The 21,718-nt window shown below is 48.6% G+C and overlaps 1 protein-coding gene across 2 annotated transcripts in view; it reads left to right on the top strand.

The window, feature by feature from the left end:
- Positions 1–21,718, top strand: part of RAP1GAP2 (RAP1 GTPase activating protein 2) — a 188,161-nt gene that overhangs the window by 143,481 nt on the left and 22,962 nt on the right. For both annotated transcript variants that reach the window (XM_040243759.1, XM_040243758.1), the window contains 7 exons: positions 1,753–1,836; positions 6,812–6,912; positions 9,534–9,663; positions 12,626–12,781; positions 18,462–18,533; positions 19,024–19,110; positions 20,448–20,582. In XM_040243759.1, coding sequence (XP_040099693.1) covers positions 1,753–1,836; positions 6,812–6,912; positions 9,534–9,663; positions 12,626–12,781; positions 18,462–18,533; positions 19,024–19,110; positions 20,448–20,582 — 765 coding nt within the window. The remainder of the gene's footprint in view (positions 1–1,752; positions 1,837–6,811; positions 6,913–9,533; positions 9,664–12,625; positions 12,782–18,461; positions 18,534–19,023; positions 19,111–20,447; positions 20,583–21,718) is intronic.

Genomic DNA, 21,718 nt, shown 5'->3' with positions numbered 1-21,718 from the left:
GTAATATGCTGCGCTCCACCAAACATTTTCTATCACTCAGACTGCCCTCCCCTTTGTAATTAAAGCTGAATTACTGAGGTTTAACCAAACATCAAAACTCCATCATAAAATCCTAACTTCACTACAAATTTGGCAATTTTTGTTGTCAAATCACAGCCACCAATGACTCTCATTTTGGTAGTGTTCTCTCTGTGGCTTGTAAAGCCTCCGGTTCTGGGAATAATGGAAGAGCAGCTGTATTTTCATGTTTTCTAGATTGGAAGGATTGCTTCGTCCGGCTGGGATGTTCATCTGGCTGAGATGCGTGCATGTTTTTACAGTTCACAGAGTTTAGAATGTTCCTTGGAGGGTGTCCATGGCTCAGTGCCTCTTCCCGGGCAGGGCAACTGCTCCGAGCCTTTGACTCATCCCAAGGCGGGAGTCGGGGGGTGCCCTCTGGGGTCAGGCAGTGCTGATCTTACAGGTGAAGCTGAGAAGTGTCCATTTCATCAGGCAGCTGAGAGCCACAGAGATGTCAGGGGTGACAGCTGACATGGGTCACGTACTCAGGCCAACAAGTCCTGCCTGGCTTGTTCTTCCCATAGCATCTCATGTGGTCGAATCCTTCCTTTTTACTGCAGAGAATAGCCACTAAGTCTTCTCTTTCCTAGCAATCTGGTCCAGCTCTGATCTTTCTAGAGGGTTTACCTAGATGTTGATGATAATAGCCACTGTGTGCTCTGCACTTCGTGTGCCCCATTTCCCTGAATCTTCACAGCCACATGTCTTCATTGAACAGATGAGGAAACTGAAGCCCAAGGAAGTTAAGTGGTTTAATCAAAGCTGCACAGGTGAAAGCAGTGGACTGAAAATGCGAGATTAGTGTTTCTGACCAACCCTTTGAAACACAAGAGACAATTAGATGGAACCAATGGTCCAGATTTTTTGTTTGTTTTTTCTTTGCATATTGAATTAGGGTATGTTCCTCCTTAGAGATCTCTCATTTTACGGGTAAGGGGGATTGAAGTCTGGACAGGAACAGCGCCTTGCTGAAAATCTCTCTGCTGGACTTCCCTGGTGGTCCAGTGATTAAGAATCTGCCTGCCAGTGCAGGGGCCATGGGTTCGATCCCTGTTTGATCCCTAGTGCAGGAAGATCCCATGTGCTGTAGAGCAGCTAAGCTCGTGTACCACAACTACGAAAGACTGCATGCTCTGGAGCCCATGCTCTGCAACAAGAGAGGCTGCCGCAATGAGAAGCCCATGCACCACAATTAAGAGTAGCCTCGCTTGCCTCAACTAGAGAACGTCCGTGCACAGCAGCAAAGATCCAGCACGGCCAGAAAAAAAAAAAAACAGTCACACTGCTGATTAGAGGTGAAATTGGAGCTAGCATCGTCCTTGATGACTATGGTTTTGGGGTCCCAGCTTCACTTTTTACTCCCCAGATAAAAACACTGGGGTCAAGTCAGTTCCCTGTGTTCTGGTGAACTCTCTGTGTGCACAGGCATTGGCTGACAGATCTAAATGGAAATGGAATGGGTGACCCAGAGGTTTCATCACTGGGGGAAGCCCAGGGGCTGGAAGCTAGCTGAGACCTTCGGAGCTGCATCGTAACTGTGAACTGACTTCATCTCTTCTCTTCCTCCATGTGTGGACATCTCATATCAACCGGGGCCCGTCCTCCACTGAAACGGGTACTTCCCCTTCCACCTGCCTCCTGACTCTGCCTCCAGGTTAATAATCTAATTTCTTTTATTCCCTCGTTTTCCAGGCCTCCCAAATGATTGTGTCCTACGACGAGCATGACGTCAACAACACATTCAAATTCGGGGTCATTTATCAGAAAGCCAGGCAGGTAAGCATCACGAATCCACATCACTCGAGCCTGTGCTTTCTCCCTGGGGACATTTGTTTTCCCATTCCCCACACACAAGAGGATTATGTTCTTAAACATTGTGAGTACAACCATCCTGTCCACATAAGAATTAGACTGGAGGTGTCAGAGTCTTCAAGGTAGGCTGCTGCTCTCAAAAAGGCTTGCACATCCTTGAAACCACGATATAGTTTTTCATTTAGTGAATTCTAGTTTTTCCTGGCTTACTTCTGCTTGTGTTTAACAATGGGCTGTTGGTCACAAGAAAAATCAGACAGGGTGGAGGGGAATGGGTTAGTGAAGGCTGCTTTCTTTCTGCCCACCACTTTCCCTGCTGGGAATTCGCTTTTGCTCCCCAGATGTGAGTAGTGTCCTGGCATTGAGTGTGTGCTGTCTGCCCAGGTCTGTGTTCACTGATGTCGTGTTGGTGGCTTCCAGTAAGCCACGATGAAAGTATTCATACCATGGAAATGGGCAAACACCAGAGCTTCTGTTTTTTTCTCTCTTTAGAGAGCAAGTTGTTAAAATTTTTACCGGTACACACTGCTCATCCTTCTCTGTCTCTTGGGGTGCTTCATGTGCTGCTTTGGAGTCAGTTGACCAGAATGGTATTTCTCAAAGTGTGTTCCGTGAGACCCTAGTTGACCAGAATGGTGTTTCTCAAAATGTGTTCCGTGAGACCCTAGTTGACCAGAAAGGTGTTTCTCAAAGTGTGTTCCATGGGACACTAGTCCGGTGAACAAATGAGTTCCGGTGGGGAGTGATCAGTTGTGTGGGAACGTTTTAAAGATTCTGAGAACCCTCAAAGTAGATAACTCTTTATAAGTTTGTTGAACTCAGTATTTCCCATACTCATTTGACCACAAACTTCCCATCTTTCCTACCATGAACATTTATTAACATCCTGAGAAGTGGTCGGCTGAACATACCACTATTTCCTCGTCTGTGGGACTGTATTATCAGAGCTGTACAAAGTAAAAATGCAATATGTGAAAATAATTAGAGCAGCTACTTGAATAATTCCCTTACATTATAAGATTCATCTGTGTTGGTCTTTCAGCTCCTCAAGCCTTCATTAATTTCCACATCCATTTCATCTTCGTATCATCCAAGAGCCTAGCATGGTGGTGACTTTATAGAAATACACTCAATTTTTTGTTATCTGAATGAATGAATGAATGAATAAAAGTTTTGGCCCTCCTGATGGTAGGTCAGTAGTATTTTTCAGTATTACCTCTGTCATCTCTTTTGCGTGACAACATCTTTCTCATCTGGATGATAGCTGACTTCCTTGTCTGAAGATATTAGACCACAAGAGGCATGTGTTTGCTTAAAAACACTCTAATTAATGAAGGCTTGAGGAGCTGAAAGACCAACACAGATGAATCTTATAATGTAAGAGAATTATTCAAGTAGCTGCTCTAATTATTTTCGCATATTGCATTTTTATTTTGTACAGCTCTGATAATACAGTCCCACTAATTAAAGTTCTTTGCTTGTGAAATTTACCAACGCAGATCTCATAAGGTGATTACAGTCCAATGTTCCAGCAAAATGATAATTACTGAACATTAACCATCCACCTCAGAGAAGGAATCTGACGGAGTCTGCATGTTGGTTACGTACCTGACATAACTGAGGCAAGGAGTGGGCGCAAGGGCAGATAAAAGTCTTTTCTTAGAAAACATGGATTGTTGTTTTGCAGACCTACATTAGGAGGGATTAATATGAACATTTGTTGTGTGAAAGCCCTATGCTGACCCTAGGATATAAATAAGCCCCATCTGACTCTCTGTTTGTCAGGCACTTTGCTAAGCACTGTGGCGGATACAGCAATGACTAGGAACCCTTCCCTGAGTGCATGATCAAGCTCAAGGCCAATACAAAAATAAAGACAGTAATCCCAGACAGAGTTAAATCCTTGAGAGAGGTACACACCCCAGAGCATAAGCTAGATTTTTTTTTTTTTTTTTTCAGGAGAAGATGTACATTGTCTGGAAGTGGTTATTCTACTGAACCCTAGCTTCCTGACCTGAGGCAGCCAGCATATTGGGCTCGAGTTGTGATAGATCAGGCATTGGGAAACATTTTCTGTAAAGGGCCAGCCAGTAAATATTTTAGACTTCTCGGGCTATATTGTTTGTGTTGCAACTATTCAACCCTACCTCTGAAGGAGCCACAGACAATATTAAACGAATTGGCCTGGCTGTGTTCCAATAAAACTTTATTTATAAAACAGGCAGCAGGCCAGACTTGGCACCTTGGGACATAGTCTGCTGGCCCCTGCTAGAGAGCATTGTTTCTCAAACTTTAGGCAATTACAAACCATATCCAAGATCATATCAGTTTACTCTTCTGTTTTTTTTAATTGCACCTATACCGTACTTCCCAGGTGGCTCAGTGGTAAAGAATTCTCCTACCAGTGCAGGAGACAAGGGTTCAATCCCTGGGTCGGGAAGATCCCCTGGAGGAGGAAACGGCAACCCGCTCCAATATTCTTGCCTTTGAAATCCCATGGACAGAGGAGCCTGGTGGGCTACAGTCCATGGGTTCACAAAAGAGCTGGACATGACTTAGCAACTAAACAACAACCACAATCTGTGTAACCATTCACCCACTGAGGGACAGACAGCTGGGTTGTTTTCAGTTTGGGGCTATTATGAATAAAGCTACTGTGAACATTTGTATACAGTTTTTTATGTGAGCAGAAGTTTTCATTTCTCTAGGATAAATATTTAGGAAGACAATTGCCTGAGTGTGTGGTGATTATATGTTTAGTTTTATAAGAAACTACCAAGCTGTTTTCTAGCATGGTTGTTCCATTTTACATTCCTACCAGCAATGTGTGAGTGATCCATTTTCTCTACATCCTTGCCAGCATTTGGTGCTGCTACTATTTTTCATTTTAGCCATTCCAGTAGATGTGTGGTGAGATCTCGTAATGGTTTTAATTTGCTCCTCTCTAATGGCTAACGATGGGGCTTCCCTGATGGCTCAGTGGGTAAGGAATCTGCCTGCGGTGCTGGAGACATGGGTTTGGTCTCTGGGTCAGGAAGATCCCCTGGAGGAGGAAATGGCGACTGACTCCAGTTTTCTTGCCTGGGAAGTCCCATGGATGGAGGAGCCTGGTGGGCTACAGTCTGTGGGCTCGCAAAGAGCTGGACACCCTGAGCAACTAAGCACACACACAATGGCTAATAACAGTGAACATCTTTTCTCATTTGAACATCGTATTTGCCATCTGTACATCCTCTTCAGTGAAATGGCTGTTCATGTCCTTTGACCATTTCCTAATTGGATTTTTTTTTTTTACTGTTGAGTTTAAAATTTTTAAATAACAGCTTTATTGAGGTATAACTGACATACCATACCAATTCACAACAGCATGTGACTTATATCTCAATAAAGTGCACAATTCAGTGGTTTGTAGTATATTCACAGAATTGTGCAGTTATTACCACTAACTACAGAAAAGTTTCATCACCCCTAAAAGAAACTCCATGCATAATAGTCGCTTCCATCATCCCCATTCTCTGTAGCTCCTGTCAGCCACATATCTATTTCTACTGTCTCTGTGGATTTGCTGGATATTTCACATAAATGGAATCATAATATGTGGCCTTTGATGTCAGTTCTTTTACTTAGCATAATGCTTTCAAGGTTCATTCATGTTGTTCAATGAATCAGTACTTTATTCTTTTTTTATGGCTGAATTGTATTCCATTGTATGGATATACCACATTTTAGCTTCCCTGGTAGCTCAGATGGTAAAGACTCTGCAATGCAGAGAGACATGGATTTGATCCCTGGGTTGGGAAGATCCCCCTGGAGAAGGGGTTGCCTACCCACTCCAGTGTTCTTGCCTGGAGAATCCCATGGACAGAGGAGCCTGGAAGGCTACAGTCCATGCGGTCAAGAAGAATCGGACACAGCTGAGTGACTGTCACTTTCACCACATTTTGCTTATCTGTTTATCAGTTGATGGACATTGGGGTTGCTTCCACTCTGGGACTATTTTGAATAATACTATTATTAACATTTGTATGCAAGCTTTTTTTTTGTATGAACTGTTGTTTTCATGCCTCTTGGGTATATTCTTAGGAGTGGAATTGCTGGTCATATGGCAACTCCATGTTTAGTTTTTTGAGTAACTGCCAGACTATTTTCCAAAGAAATGGCACCATTTTACATTCCCACCAGCAGTGTATGAGGGTTTTGATTTTTCCATATCCTCACCAACACTTCTTGTTGCCTTTCTTTTTGATTATAGTGTGAAGTGCTATCTCACTGTGGTTTTGATTACTATTGAGTTTTGAGAGTTCTTTGTATATTTTCGATACAAATCCTTTGTCAGAAGTCCTATTATGAATTTTTCAGTTTTGGATTGGTTTATGGTATCAAGTCTAAGAACGCTTTCCTTCAGCTTTGTCCTTTTAATTATTCCTTTGAGACTCAATTTATTTTCTGTACCTACAACACAGTGTTGTTGTAAAGACACAATGGTGAAATTATTTTGTAAATTCTCAAGTACTTAAAAAAGTCACATATTAATATTATTGTCTAGTGTGCAATGAAATTATGGCTAACTAGATTGGAAGTTATATATCCATAGGCTTGGGAAAATGTATTATCCATTAAACTTTGGAAGCTTTTAAAAAATCAAGGTGTCTGAATACTGGTGATGCCTTTTTCTTTTTAAAGTGATCAGTGAGTAGTAGCTCTTGTTCAAATAGAAATCTTCATTAATCACCCCTCCCCCCGCAAATCCAGCTCTGTTGAGTGAGCCCATTAGTCCTTCCTCCTGAGGATGACAGAGCCACAGGATGGTGACTGTGCAGAATGGGGAAAGGAAGAAGGGGACCAGGTATCCGGACAACCACATTCCCTCCCTTGGCGGCACCAGTAAGCCTTTTTTTTTTTTCCTTAACTCTTGTCCCTGATCCTGTTTCTCTTTCAGACCCTGGAGGAGGAGCTGTTTGGGAACAATGAAGAGAGCCCAGCTTTCAAGGAATTCTTGGAACTACTAGGGGACACGATCACGCTGCAGGACTTTAAAGGGTAAGTTTTAGCCAAGTGTTGGTTCTGGCCCCATTGATGAAGCCCTAGAGGAAGGGTAAGAGTTAACAGCTGAGTTTCAGCAGGGAGGGGGCGTGTGAGAGTTAAAAACACACACAAGGAGCATGGGATTACTTTTCTGTAAGTGCTCAACATTCATTGATTGCCTCTCTAAGGAATTTGTGGTACAGGTGGGGGTGGTGGTTTAGTTGCTAAGTCGTGTCCTACTCTTGCGACCCCATGGACTGTAGCCCACCAGGCTCCTCTGTCCTTGGGATTCTCCAAGCAAGAATATGGAGTGGGTTGCTGTTTCCTTCTCCATGTGGTATAGGGGATAATCCTGAATGGTAGATGACCTGAATCAAGGCATTGACTTTTGCCCTTGGGATGCATGATGAAATCATTCCACTTGAGACTTGCCTTCCTAATTACAGTTGGCTCAGACTGAGAGTTAAATGAATCCACCTTCCATTCCAGATGAGCAGGTCATTCACCTGCTAGGCATTCTGGAAAGAGAGTCCTGTGTAGTTTGGCGGGGGGGGCGTTGTGGGAAGTGACCATTTTAGATAATATACAAAAAAAGTGGATAATAGAGTGGGTGCAAATACCATAATCCTTCTGGCAGGAATCTGTGCAACAGCCTGTGGTTCTGTAAGTGGACAGAGAGAATATTGGGGCAATTGCTTTGAAAGCTCAGCCCTTTATTTCCTTTGACAAAGGCAACATTTGGGGAGGACCTTCAGACCTGGCCAACCTATTCTTTGCTTTGTGGCTGGAGCACGACTAAACCCTCAGATCTCTACACCTCAACAGCCACCTTAACAGGATTTCCTAACGTGTGAATGCACCCAGCTCCGCGCCTGGCATGGCACAGGTGTTCAGTAATCACCTCCTTCCTCTGCTCCCTTCTCTCCTCCTCTTCTTTCTCCTTTTCCCCTTTCCCCTCTTCCTTCCTCTTCAAGGTCATCACTGCTGTCTAGAGTCAGTCACACATGGCTCAAAATCTCATCCCTGCCGCTTATTAGCTCTGTGACTTTGAACAAGAGGTTAAGAGGACTTAACCTCTGCAAACCTCAATTTCCTTGTCTATAAAAAGGGAGATAAAGATCGCACTGACCCTACAGGTTTGTTGAAGAGTTAAAATAGGTAATGCACAGGAAGCACTTAAGCCAGTTTCATGCAAGGAGTAAGCACTGGATGTCATTATTATTGTTCTTATTATACCACTTTCCATTGGCTCTAAGATGCTATCCTTACAAGATATATCCTGGGACTACCCTGCTTGTCCAGTGCTTAAGATTCTGAGCTTTCAGTCCAGGGGACAAGGGTTGGGGAACTAAGATCCTGTATGCTGCAGGGAAAGTGAAAGTCACTCAGTCACGTCCAACTCTTTGTGACCCCATGGACTATACAGTCAATGGAATTCTCCAGGCCAGAATACTGGAATGGGTAGCCTTTCCCTTCTCCAGGGGATCGTCCCAACCCAGAGATCGAACCCAGGTCTCCCGCATTGCAGGTGGATTCTTTACCAGCTGAGCTGCAAGGGAAGTCCTTGTGCTTCACAGAGGCTGCACAGAGTGGCCCCGCAAATATATAAAACATCAAAAAAAAAAAATAGATATATCTTGATTTCAGAGATGTTAAAATGTCAAAAAGTTTTATATCTTGCAGTTGATGAGATAAAATATATTAAAATCACAAAGGACTCTGGAGATCATATAACCCTATCCTTTGATTTTCTGAGGCCTAGAGAAATTAAGTGATGTGCCCAAGGGTGTGTGCTGACTTTGTGGCAGAAGCTGGTCCAGAACCTGTGGAGCTCCTAGCTCCCGGCCTCCTGTGCTTTCCTCCATGTGGGGCTGAGCACATTTCTAGCTTGAATTGCAATGTATGGGGGTTGGGGAGGACTTGATGTCTGGGGTCTATTTTATTTCATTTTCTTAAAGGAACCTGTATCCCACTCCCCTTGCTGAAGAATATGATCATGACCAGCAGCCATGTTTCTATAAAGGAAGAAGGTGCAACTCCTAGAAGCCCACCCAGTTCCTTAGTACTTTTCTTTCCTGCCTGTGAGGAGGTAGCCAGAGAAGGAAGCCCCTGGGATATCTCCCAGCTGGGTGTTGCCATGGCGGGGGAAGGGACCCTCTACTTTGGGACTGACTGGGTAGAAGTCAGGCGTCTGTCCCCTCTTCTTGCTGACTCTGGATACTCTAGGTGGGGCTTACCACCATCAGGATGGCCGACTGCCCTTGCTCAGGGCTGCGGACTGCCCTTGCAGAGAGAAGGGCTTATGCCCAGGCTGGGGGCCCCTAGCAGCTGGGACAGCATTTGTCTGAAACTCTGGCTGGACCGCCATCTTCCCGTGGTGTAGAAGGGACATGGCCGAGGCTTGGAATGGAGGGTCTGCCTTTGTCTTCTAAATAGTAATTTATCGTTGGAACACCAGGGCTCATCTGCTCAGATGAGGGTTATCGGCTTTCCCCACATGGTAATCTCTCTGCGCTCAGCTTTTCCATATCTTCCCATTCATTCTCCTGCCCCTGTGTCCTTAGGGAAGGCCATGCCAAGTCGCCCACTTCCCTTTTCTCTCTCTCCCTGCCGCCACCTGCCTGTTCCCCTGACAGTTTCCGAGGAGGCCTGGATGTGACCCATGGACAGACGGGTGTGGAATCAGTGTACACGGTATTCCGGGACAGGGAGATCATGTTCCATGTCTCCACAAAGCTGCCGTTTACCGAGGGAGACACCCAGCAGGTAACTGTGTTCAGGATGGCTTTGGGAGCCCGGGGCGTGCGAGGTGAAAACCTGGATTCAGGCTAGTGTCCCCCAGGGCCCGAGGCCCCTCTCCCCATTTTCATAATCCAGAGGCCTGTCTGTTCAACTTTGTTCCTCTTGTCAAAACCTGTCCTCCTGCATTGTCACACCGAGGCTGCAGGTCACCAGCCTGCATGGGAGGCGGGACAGAGTTCTTGGATACCCCTCTGTGACTGATGGGGAAACAGTGGTTAAAAGACTATTGCCCAGGTGATAGGGGCAGAGTTGGGAGCAAAGCCCAGGTGCCCTGATCGTGGAGAGTGGTGGTGAAAAAGTACATGATGGGGTCTGCACATGGCAGCTTGAAGCCAGCTCTGCCACCTTAGGGCTTTGTGACTCAGGGCAAGCTGGTAACCTTGTGGTCTCATTCATCTCGTCTGTCAAATAGGGATTATACCAAGAATGTCAGAGGGTAGTGGTGGAGATCACATAGGGTTCCGATTGTAGGGCTCAGTACAATGCCTGGCTTGTGGCAGACTTCCTACCTCATAGCTGTTCACTGCCCACTCTTCTGGCCCAGAGATATAACGCTGGTTATTGCACGAGACACCCCGTCACCCTGCTACAGCTTTTCTAATCACACAGCCTCACCTCTCAGTGCACCTGCCGTGGGCAGGAATCCAGCCTTTTGCTTTACTGGAAAACCCTGGATGAGACTGCGGCTCCACGTGTGTTCCCTCTTTCCCTCTCATTTGCTGCACAGACAGTTGTATGTCCTCAGGGAGGACCTGGTCTTTTCTTTTTTTAGTTTTGTTACTTTATTTATTTTTTATTATTCTTTTTTCCAGGTTGTGATTTATTGATTTTTTTTTAAAAAAATATTCTTTGACGAGCAACATTTTAAAATTTAATGATGTGTAGCTTTGAATATACTGCTTTAAATATTTAATGCACTTTTGGTATCTTGTCTAAGAAATATTTGCCTTTTCTCAAGTCATAAAGATATTCTCCCAGCTTTTTTCAAAAGTTATTTTTAATTGGAGGATAGTTGCTTTACAATGCTGTGTTAGTACAGCATTCTGCTGTACAACAACACGAATCAGCCGTACGTATACATGTGACCCTTCTCTCAGCGCCTCCCTCCCACCTCCCACTCTCCAGCCCCCCCGTCTAGGTCATCACAGAGCACTGAGCTGAGCTCCCTGTGCTATACAGCAGCTTCCTGCTAGTTATCGAGTTTATATGTGAGGTAGCATGTATATGCCAATGCTACTCTCTCAGTTTGGCCCACCCTCTCCTTCCCATGATAGGTCCACACGTCCACTTTCTGCATCTGCATCCCTATTCCTGCCCTGCAAATCATTTTTTTTTTTTTTTAAAGAGGAGTTGTTTTGATGGTAAAATAGAGAAATAGTAGTTTTGTTTATTTATTTACTTCTTTTGGCTGTGCCCTGTGGTATGCAGAATCTGAGTTCCCTGACCAGGGATGGAACCCGGGCCCTTGGCAGAGAGAGCCCAGAGTCCTAACCCCTGGACCGCCAGGGACTTTCCGACCTACGTTTCTTCCTCACTGAGCCCTGAAACCAGTAGCTGCTCCCTGCTGTGGCCCCGTTTGCCCCATCCCACCCTCTGTACCATTTTAATCTCTAGGCAGATAAGGAAGGGACTTGGACCTTTCACCAGACTCGGACTCTTTTGTTTCTGAGCAGGGAACCCAGGAGGGAGCACAGATGTAGTATTATAAACATAGTGCCTGGCTTCTTAGGAAGAAAGGAAATTGGCAAAGGAGGCTGTGATTTGGCTCTGAAATAACTGCTGAGTGTTCTGGAAGCAAATAGGAGCAAGACTCCTTTTGTATCCAAGCTAGGTTTTTGCTTAGTGTTACACCTTCAGCTCTGTTCCTTCACGGCCCCCTCACCCCTTGCCCCAGCCTAAGACTGAGGGCTCTTCTCTGCCTGTCTTGCTCGCAGTGTCTCCTCTGTTAAGCGGGACGTGCACAGATCTTGACTCTCAGCAAGGACTGAATAGATGTTAATTTTTCATCTGAAGAAATAGGATGATGTATGTGGAATAAGTGAGACGATTTGTAAAAGTGCCCAGCCCAGGGCTCAGTATACAGCAGGTGCTCAGTAAGTGGGAAGCTCAATGGGAAACATAGTTTGCATGCAGTAGGTGCTTAATAAAAGGACAAAGCTAGATAAGTACCTAGCCAGGATTTGGTATATCAGAGGGCCTCAATATTTGAAATCATGCCTGTGAACAGCCCAGCATGGTTCCTGGCACACAGTAGGTGCTGGGTGATTGAGATCTCCTGTGACAGCGCCTGGCAGAAGCTGGGATCCTAAATCGGGGTGAGATTTTTCTCTCCCCCTTGACTCCACCAAGCCAGGTTGCCCATATTTCTCTAAGCCTGGTTATTCTCCCTTCTGGCCCCTCCTTCCCGTGCATCCACATTTCCATCAAGTGCTCCCTTCTCTCCCAATCTCCTCTTCCAGGAAGTCTTCTCAGATTACCATTAGGCCTCTGACTTTGCCCCCTTCTCTGCCCTCATAGTATCAGGCACTTTGTGGGTAGTGACTGATTTAGCAATTGCTAAATCGCTTTGTTAGTGCCTTTGTTAGTGTTCTCAGGCAGCTCTACCAGTGTTTGTGTACCTCCCAGGTCAATTGTGAGCTCTCTGAGGGCAAAACCCAGCCTCACTTTTTAACCATTTTCCCTGAGTCCTGAGTCAGGGCTAACTCTACATGCTGTAGAGTTTGATCCTGACAACCTAGGCATTTTTCTCATCTTTTTCCTTTTTAGTGGCTTCTAAAGATTGAAAGAAAAAGATCCCTGGAGAGAGAGGTCTCCATGTTCCAGGGTTTATGTATAAAGATAGAATAATGAGGAATTTCCTATATAGACCTGTACTGTTTTCAGGATGTTCTTACTAGCTTAGAATAATGGAAACCTTTTTGTTTAGCTCCAGAGAAAGAGACACATTGGGAATGACATTGTGGCCATCATCTTCCAAGAAGAAAACACACCGTTTGTCCCAGACATGATTGCCTCCAACTTTTTACACGCCTACATTGTCGTGCAGGCCGAGAACCCGGGCACAGAGCCCCCATCCTACAAGGTAAGGAGAAAGTGCCATTGGAGGAAGGACATAGAATCAGTAATATCGAGGAACACCAAGGCTTCATGGCTCCTCAGACATTCTCCAAAAATGTGATAGATTTCCCATGAATTCTCGGGTTTCTGGGATTTGGGAGCGAGACTCTTGGAGAGCACCTTCTGAAGTCACCGCATCCAACTTGCTGCCCCTGGGCTTCCCAACCTCTAACTCAAGGGTTGAAGAGCTCCTTGTGTCCCTACCTGGAATCTGGTAGTGCTGTTTCCTAGAGTGGGGAAGAGCCAGAGAAGAGTGAAAGAGAAAAAGGGGAGAAGACTGTCAGGAAAGGGGAGAGGAAGGAGGGTGGGAACAAACAAAGGGAAGAAAGAAAGAGGAGAGATGTTCATGGTGAGAAGGGTGGAGAGCAGAGGGCCTGGCAGACCCTGGCCCCTGGGTGGGCCCTCTGATTTAGCCATTCTGGGCAAATGATCTCGAGTTGAAGACTTGCAGGGGGCTGGGATTGTGAGCATCCTTGGGGATGTTGCTGAGCCTCAGCTGCCCTCACCTTACCGCCTCCTGATGGCTGTGTCGCTAACCCTCTCCTTCGCTTCTCTGTGAGGAATGAGTCCAACTCCCTGGGTAACAGTTTCTCTATATCACAGTGGTGTTGGGATGCCTGGGGTCCTAGGGAGATAGACTGAGGCAGAGTTTTTAACATGGATGTTCGACAGTCTTTGAACTCCTTGCAGATAAGGACAAATGTCAAGTTCACACACTTCTCTGTGTTTTCTGGGGAGAGAGGCCATAGCTCAAATTCTCAGAGAGCTCCATGCTCTAAGGGAGAGGGAAAAGGAGCCTGGGAAAAGGAAACCATAGGCCTGAAATGCTTCCTGTACATTTATTCATATTTACTTTTGGTTGCACTGGGTCTTTGTTGCTGAGCTCCAGCTCTCTCTAGTTGTGGTGAGCAGAGGCGATGCTCTGTTGCGATGTGCGAGCTTCCCACTGCAGTGGCTTCTCTTGTGGAGCACGGCCTGTAGGCCGGGAGGACTCCAGTAGCCGTGGCTCACAGGCCCAGTAGTTGCGGCTTGTGGACTCCAGAGCACAGGCTCAAAAGTTGTGGAGCATGGGCGTGGTTGCTCCACAACGTGTGGAATCTTCCCAGACCAAGGATCGAACCCATCTCCCCTGCTTCGCAGATGGATTCTTATCCACTGTGCCACCAGGGAGGTCTCTGTTTTCTCCATAGTAGCTGAGGCCAGTGCTGGTCCCTGGGGTTCCTGAGGCCATAGCACTTCCTAGCCATCTTCATACAGTATCAGTTTTGCCTGAATATTTTGGGAAAGAAAAATGCTGTTATATAATCATGTTATATAATTTTTAGACTAGTACAAACCCAAGTGTATTAAGTACAAAATTCACATCAGCTTTAAAGCCAAATAGGAGGCTTCAGAATAAAACAAAGCCCCCCCCTCCACCCCAACTTTCTCTTGTTGAGAAGAGCTGATTCCTTTACATGCCCATGTTCAATCCTCTTCTGGTGTTGAGCAATTTTAGCTGAAAAGTTGGAGAAGCCATGGTTTGGTTGTTTCCTTGAGGGCTTTGACTGACACATGTGGTCACTTCAAACAGTGGCTTGCTTAATTTCTCGGTGGAAGTAAGTGTTCTTATTTAGTGCCTGCCCTGTGGGCACTTGGAAGTAAAAAACATTTTTTTTAAACTGTTTTTATGTAAAAAACATAAAAAAACAGTTTCAGGGAAGGGACAGAAGAGGCCGTGAGTGCAGTTCAACCATTGGGACACTCAGATGGGTCATCTAATAGCCAGTGGAGGCCGAGAAGGCGCCTCAGAGATGTGTAAGAGGAGGACTCCCAGGCCCTGCCAGTCAGTCATTATATGTATATATATGGCTGGTCTACGGGCCGAATGAAGCCTCTTGTGAATGTTTTGTATGTGCTTTTAATTCCTGATAGGAAATGGGGTTCGGCTAACTGGCTCTTCAGTTTCCCAGAGCTTTAGCAGAATGGGAAAATAGAAGAGAGAAAAAAAGTCAGAGATCCAGGGAAGTACCACCCCACCTCCAGTGGTGATGCTGGAAGTCTTTATAAACCAAGTCTCCCCAGCCACAGTCTCTGGTCCTGGGAAATGCACTGTCCTCAGGGAGAGGTGAGAACCAGAGCTCATAAGGAGAGGGAGGCTGCACATGGAATGTGGGACCTCAGGCTCCACCTGCCAGACAGAACTGAAGCCAGAAGGCAAGACCTGTGAGTGGGGGACTGGGTCCAGGGAGGGGGCGGGGCAGGGAGGAAGATTAGCCTTTCACGGTGCTCCCCAAAGCTTTGTCTATCCACGCCCCCAGCAGCACTCCAGTGATGGGCAAACAGGAGGACATGGTTAGATCCTTCAGGGGTCCAAGTGTCACCCCTGCGGGCCTAGGGACTATGGCAAAGGAGGCTGAGATTTCCTTGGGGGCTGAGCAGTGCCCCAGGGGCCCCCACTGGGGAGGACAAACAACAGGAAGGAAGAAGGGGTGAAGGACAGAGGTGGAAATATGCAGGAAAGGTCCCCACACTCAGAAGCTCTGAAATCTGGGGTTTGATCCTGGCCCTGCCTCTGACTGCTGTGTGACCTGGGGTCGTTCCTTCCCTCTCTGGGTCTCTGTTGCCTTCTGTGTGAAATGAGGAAGTTGGAGTAGTTCTGACATGCTGAGCAGGGGAAGTAGCGGGAGTTGAGAAAGACAGGCGTGTGTGTGGATTAAGAAGTGGTTTGGGGGAACTCTATAGTATTTCAGGAGTCTTTTATTAGGTGCAGGCAGTGGCACCCCACTCCAGCACTCTTGCCTGGAAAATCCCATGGGCGGAGGACCCTGGTAGGCTGCAGTCCATGGGGTCGCTAAGAGTTGGACACAACTGAGTGACTTCACTTTTACTTTTCACTTTCATGCATTGGAGAAGGAAATGGCAACCCACTCCAGTGTTCTTGCCTGGAGAATCCCAGGGACGGGGGAGCCTGGTGGGCTGCCGTCTATGGGGTCACACAGAGTCAGACACGACTGAAGCAACTTAGCAGCAGCAGCAGCAGCATGGAAAATAATAAAAGCTTTGAGTGAAAATGGTTACCCCTTACTGGGCATCTGATCTTGCCGGACACTGTGCTCGGCCCCCGAGGGCAGTCTTCTTGAGTTCTCCCAAGCCAGGAAGGCTTCCATTAGCCCTGTTTCATAGGGGGGCAGATTGAAGTTGAGAGCTTACGTCTCATAAGGCCTGAAGTCACCAAGCCTGGAGACAGTGAAGCTGGAACCAGCTCCAATTGGGCAGCTGGAACCAGACAACGGTCCTGTCCCTGTCTGACTGTGGTCTTCGTCCCAGAGCTGTCAGGGCACGTGGGAACGTGGACTCACGACCTGGGGTGTGAGTCCCAGAAACATGAAACATCACATTGGAGTGTGTTTCCCATGTGAATTTCCTCCTTAACCTGCTAACTTGAAACTCCAGCTGAACCATCATTAGGAGTCCCTCCCCTCCCAGACTCTTCAAGTTCTGCAAAAGCATCAGGCATCTTGTGTGACGCAGACCACGGGGGTGGGCTGCTATCTGTGTACCTGCTTCCCTTCACTACTGGTCTGTTGCTCGGGCAACCTCGTGGTCCCCTAAGGCCTCCAGGCCGCGCTTGGACACACAGGATCTTAGTAAGCCTGGAGTCCCTGGAGGCTCCCCGCCTCCCTGGTGCATCCTTGTTACCCACAGGCCCGTGCCTCCTTCAGCTTTCTAGTCCTGAAGAGTCTCTCCCCAGAGTCACCTGCTGCCTCTCTCCTTCTGAGCCCTGCCCCCACCCATGCTGGGAGGCCTTGGCTGGATTTAGAAAACAGGAAGGTGAGGTTGTATTTAGGCAGCTTCTGCTTTCAACTCAGCCACCCAACCGTCCCCAGGAAGAGGGAACAACAGAGGCCTGGGCGTTTGGCTGGAAAAGGGTCAGGAGATGGAGCATGTGGGATCGAGAATGGCCGTCAAAGGAAGGCTCCTCTCTCCTTTCCGTGGGCTTGTCTGGCTGGGCGACTGGGGTGGATTTAAGAGCGTGTCTTCCTCAGTCAGCACAGACCGCTCTAATGCATGCCTGAGAAGGAGGGGGCGTCGGGACGGGAAGAAGGGAGAGCTGAGCCTGGCCTCTGGCCTCATCCCCGTCGGTAGCCCCTCAGTGGCCTTCCTCTCCCCTCCCCCCAGTTTTGGCTCCACGGGTGGAATTCTTGACTTGTGCCATGGGTGCACGGTGGGTGGTGGAGGGGGAACAGTTTGGCAGCTGGAACCAGCCAGAAATCACGTCAGTCAAACACACACCATTTCCTGACTCCGGGCACTGCAGGGGTTGGGGGTGGCGGCAGCTGTAAGGACAGCCCTGCGCTGGGGAGAGAAAGTCATATTGACCAGCCCTCTCTGGCTCCTGCCCCCTCCAGACCCTGGCAGGACCTTTGCTTGGCTGGGCGCCGAGCTGCCTGCTCACCCCGCCTGGCAGACTCTCTGCATCTGCCCTACTTCACAGGCCCGGGAGGCTGGCGGCGGACCAGCGCTGGGCTCACGTCAGCAGCCGCCAGGGGATGGAAGAGGGCAGAGTCTCCAGAGAGGCCTGCAGCCTCGTGGGCTGAGAGCAGGTGAAACCAGGGCACTTCGGGCAGAGATGGAGGAGAGGTGCAGGCGTGGGGCCTGTCCCCAGCCTGGGAGACCCCAGAGCACCTTGGTGCCCCCTCTCACGAAGTTCCTGCTCATCAGGTGGGCCAGAGGTGCACACCCTACCCAGAGCCTGGGACACCCCCATGCAGAGCACCTTAGTGTCCCCCCACCCCTAATTCCCAGCCTCCCTGTGGCCTCTCTGTAGGGTTAGCATCCCAGTCGAATGAGGTAATGAGATAGCATCTCCGGGCTCTTGTTACTGCCTTAGAATTAGGACTCCCAGCCTGGGCTCTGCTGCTCTGTTAGTTCAAGCCTCACCTAGTCTCACAGATGCTTTGTATCTGAGACCAGGGCTCCCAAACACCAGTCCACTGACAGCACAGAAACTTTTAGGTGCGTTTGGATAGTTACAGACTCCTGGCTTCACCCCAGAGCTGCTGATTCAGTAGGTTCAGGGTGGAGCCCATGCCATTGGTATTTATTTTTAAACACTCGAAGGGATTTTGACGTCTGGCCAGGTTTGGGAGTCAGTGTTGTGGGAGAGAGCCCCAGAGCAAAGTTGGGAAGCTTTGGATTCTCTGTTCATCTCTGGGGTTCATGTCTGGAGCCTTTGCGGGGTTGGCTCCACGGCTCTGGGCATCTGGTTCCTCATCAGGGATCCAGGGCTGATAATTCTCCCTCCATCCTCTCTGTAGGGTTAGCATCCCAGTTGAATGAGGTAATGAGATACCATTTCCTGGACCCTTGTTACTGCCTTAGAATTAGGATTCCAGGCTGCTCCTCAACCCTGTCCAGTTGTCTGGCTTCCGGCCTCGGGAACGCAGAGGAGGGCACGTGGATGGCTCTATGCTGTCCAGCCCCGCTTCTAGGAACAGTGACTCCGGTGTGCTGGCAGTGGCTCAGGAGGCATCTTACTGTATTCTCGGAAGGAGCGGAGGGAGAAGGGAAGTCGATCTCCCAGGACCGGGGCTCCAAACACTCGTCATCCTCAGCCTGCGTTTCCTCCCTCCTGGCCCACACCAAGCCCCTCTGTGTTTCAGGTCGCAGTCACCGCACGGGAAGACGTGCCCGCCTTTGGCCCACCCCTTCCCAGCCCCCCTGTTTTCCAGAAGGTAGGAAATTCTCCTTTCTGCCCCTCTCATATCTGAGACTCTAAGTCTCCACACCTGAGTGGCAGGGAGTGCAGGGGGCCGAACTGGGCTAGAGCTTTCGGGAGCACGTGCAGCAGGGTCAGGGGAATCTCCTCTCCTTGTGCTGCCAGCCTGGCCCGGACAGGGCCTTTTGTCAGGCTGTTTGACCCTGCGGTTGCCTTTCTGCCAAAAGAAGGGTTTTACGCCATGATCCAGTCCCAGGAGTCCTGCGCACAGATGGCTTGCAGTCATGGAAATGCCACTGTGGGGTGTGAGGGTTGGTTTCCCAGGCCCAGGGAAGCTAGTTTCCGCGTTGGTATCTTAGCAGGTGGGCTTGGGCTGGGCTAGAGATGATGAAGTGTCAGACCTTTGAGGAGCTCTTCCCAGACCCTCTATTCTGCCTACCTCTTCCTGTGGCTGAAGCCCTTTGGGAAATAACAGCTATAAGGGTGGGATGTCTTGTCTGTTCCAGGGCCCGGAGTTTAGGGAGTTTCTGCTCACCAAGCTCACCAACGCGGAGAACGCTTGCTGCAAGTCGGACAAGTTTGCGAAGCTGGAGGTGAGAGCGTGGTTTCTGATCTTCCTCCTGCCCTCCCGGATAGCCTTTGTTCTTGGGGGCTGTTTAAGATGGGGAAGCACCATCTTTGCCCCTCTGAGCCTTCAGTCTTGTGTTGGTATGGAGCTCTTTCTTCTTGTGGGAACTCCATCCAAACTTTAGGTCTAGTCAGCCATTCCCTGATCAGCACCTACTGTGTGTTGGACTCTGTTCTGTTCCCTGGGATCCTGGGGTCCTGGAGACAGAGTTTCTGCCCTTAAAGAGCTTGTAGGCTGGTGGGACACAGATGGGATGTGGCGCACTGAACTGTGATGGAGGCTGGTACTGAGACCACTTCTGCATCTGGGGAATGGAGGGCATGTTCAGGGAAGGCTTCTTGGAGGAAGTGGCCCTTGAACTGCTGAATCTGGATACCTGATAAATCTTTTGCCAGGAAGAAAGAATTAGAATGGTTATTCTAGGCATGAGAAACAAACAGCATGATCAAAGGCCAAGCAGATTCTGAGCACGACTTTGTGAGCATGACTCTAGAGGATGGAATATGGCCTAAACATTCATGTGGAGTCTGGAATGGTGGGAGGCCCCTTTGGCGATGCTAGGGGGTCAGATCAAGAAAGACTTCCAGCTAGAGGCCCTAATAAAATAAGGGAGGGTGTGGGAGAGAGGCGAGATTGAAGGGGAGGAGGGCAGGAAGGGTGGCCAGTTAGAAGCTATTATAGGAGTCCAAAAGACGTGGTGACAGCTGCTTATACTGGGCACAGGAAATGGTTAGAATCAGAAAGACATGACGTTTATAAGGGTATGGGGAAGTGGGTTTGTGAGGTGGCTCTTGAGCCTTTGGCTTGGGCTCTTTGCTAACATGGGGACCACTGGAGATGGGTTCTATCTAGACCTGCTATTTGGAGGTGCTCACAAAAGCTAAGTTGCTGGAAGGGCTCGTTGTGGTCTGTGTGAATGCCTTCCTTCCACTGCCGCCCCCCCCCCCCACCAATGAAGGCTATATACATGGCCCTGGATAAACATTTGGATGGAGAAGAGCTCTGGGTAGTTGGGTACATGGAGGTGGTGCCTAGGGCAGAGATCTGGGCAGGGAGTCATCAGGGCAGAGCCGTGGGAGGGCAGGATGGTCCAGGGAAAAGGGGCAGAGGGTAGAGGGCAGAAGGCCTGAGTCAGCTGCAGCATTTGTGAGTGTGGCGCTCAGACAGGAGGTAGGCCCACACTGTCACCCAGATGCAATTGATCAGAATAGCAGCGCTTGGGCCAGGTGTCTGGATCCCCCTAGGGAGCAGGCACACCTCTGCCACCAGTGCCAGCTTCACAACGCCTCTTTTCCCTTCCAGGACCGGACGAGGGCCGCCCTCTTGGACAACCTTCATGATGAACTCCATGCCCACACTCAGGCCATGCTGGGACTGGGCCCAGAAGAGGACAAGTTTGAGAATGGGGGCCATGGGGGATTCCTGGAGTCTTTTAAGGTACAGGCACAAGAGTGGCTGGCTATTGCTAGGGCAGCGAGGTGTGTGTGTGTGGGTGGACCCAGGGAAGACAGCAGGGCAAAGTCCTCGTGATCCTGACCCCAGAGCCCAAGTGCCAGCCAGAGGGGCGTGGGCAGCAGGGGCATCACAGCTGTTTGCAGAGGGCAGGGGCATCAGGGAATGTGAGCAGTTGGAGCACCAACGGCGTCTCTGGCCATCTTCTACCTCCTTTCTTTGATCTGTGTCATCTCCTCCTGGTCTGGTCTGGTAGGCAGAGACGGGAGAAGCATTAGCAGCAGGAGAGGAGCCTGTGCAAAATAAGAACATTACTGCTTTCATCTGCCTCTTTCAGTGGCTGGGGACCCCAGGGCAGGATAGCAGAGGCAAGGACACAAGCCTTAGGGGTCTCTGGCAGCCAGTGTGGGAGACTGCAAGGGTTGTTCCCAACTGGCAGGGCAGTGGAGGACCTGGCCAGGGCCAGTGGGATGGAGTTACAGGCAAGTCCTTGTGGACTTCACAAAGTGGAGACTTTTCTAACCAGAGAGCGCTCCTAAAATAAGTACTGAACCTCCTGTCCCTAGAAGTGTTCACATCGGGCTTTGACAGACACTTGGGATAAAGAGGTTAATCATCACACGCTTGCCAAGGGCTTGCTGGTCTACCCAGTATTTACACCCATCATCCAATTTGAGCTTGGCGGTCATCTTGTGCAGTTGGCAGAACTTGGGTCTTATTGTTGGATTAGTCAAAAAGGTCATTTGGATTTTTCCATAACATCTTATGGGAAAACCCGAACGAACTTTTTGACCAAATCAATATTTTTCACTCACACACCAGGGGATAGACTGAGTGAGGCTGAAGGGCTGCTTGAAATGTTATGCCTACAGGAGAGGTGAGGCCTTGTTTCAAACCCAGGTTTTCTGGTTTTCAGGTCCATGTTCTGCTGGATTGCCCATTGCAGAATGATTTATAAAGCTGCCATTTTGGTGGCAGTATGTGTGAGGTTGGGTTGGACCTACCCATATTAGAATCCCAGCCCTATGTGATCCTGGGCACGGTCTTTAAAGTCTCTGAGCTGAGGATTCCTTACCAACAATACAGGGATGATCAATAGGACCTCTGTCATGGAGTCAGTG

This window comes from Oryx dammah, unplaced genomic scaffold (genome assembly GCF_014754425.2).
Source record: "Oryx dammah isolate SB20612 unplaced genomic scaffold, SCBI_Odam_1.1 HiC_scaffold_8, whole genome shotgun sequence".
In the NCBI taxonomy this organism is placed as follows: Eukaryota; Metazoa; Chordata; class Mammalia; order Artiodactyla; family Bovidae; genus Oryx; species Oryx dammah.
Note: the sequence above shows the minus strand (reverse complement) of the source record. Positions and strands in the feature narration are given on the sequence as shown.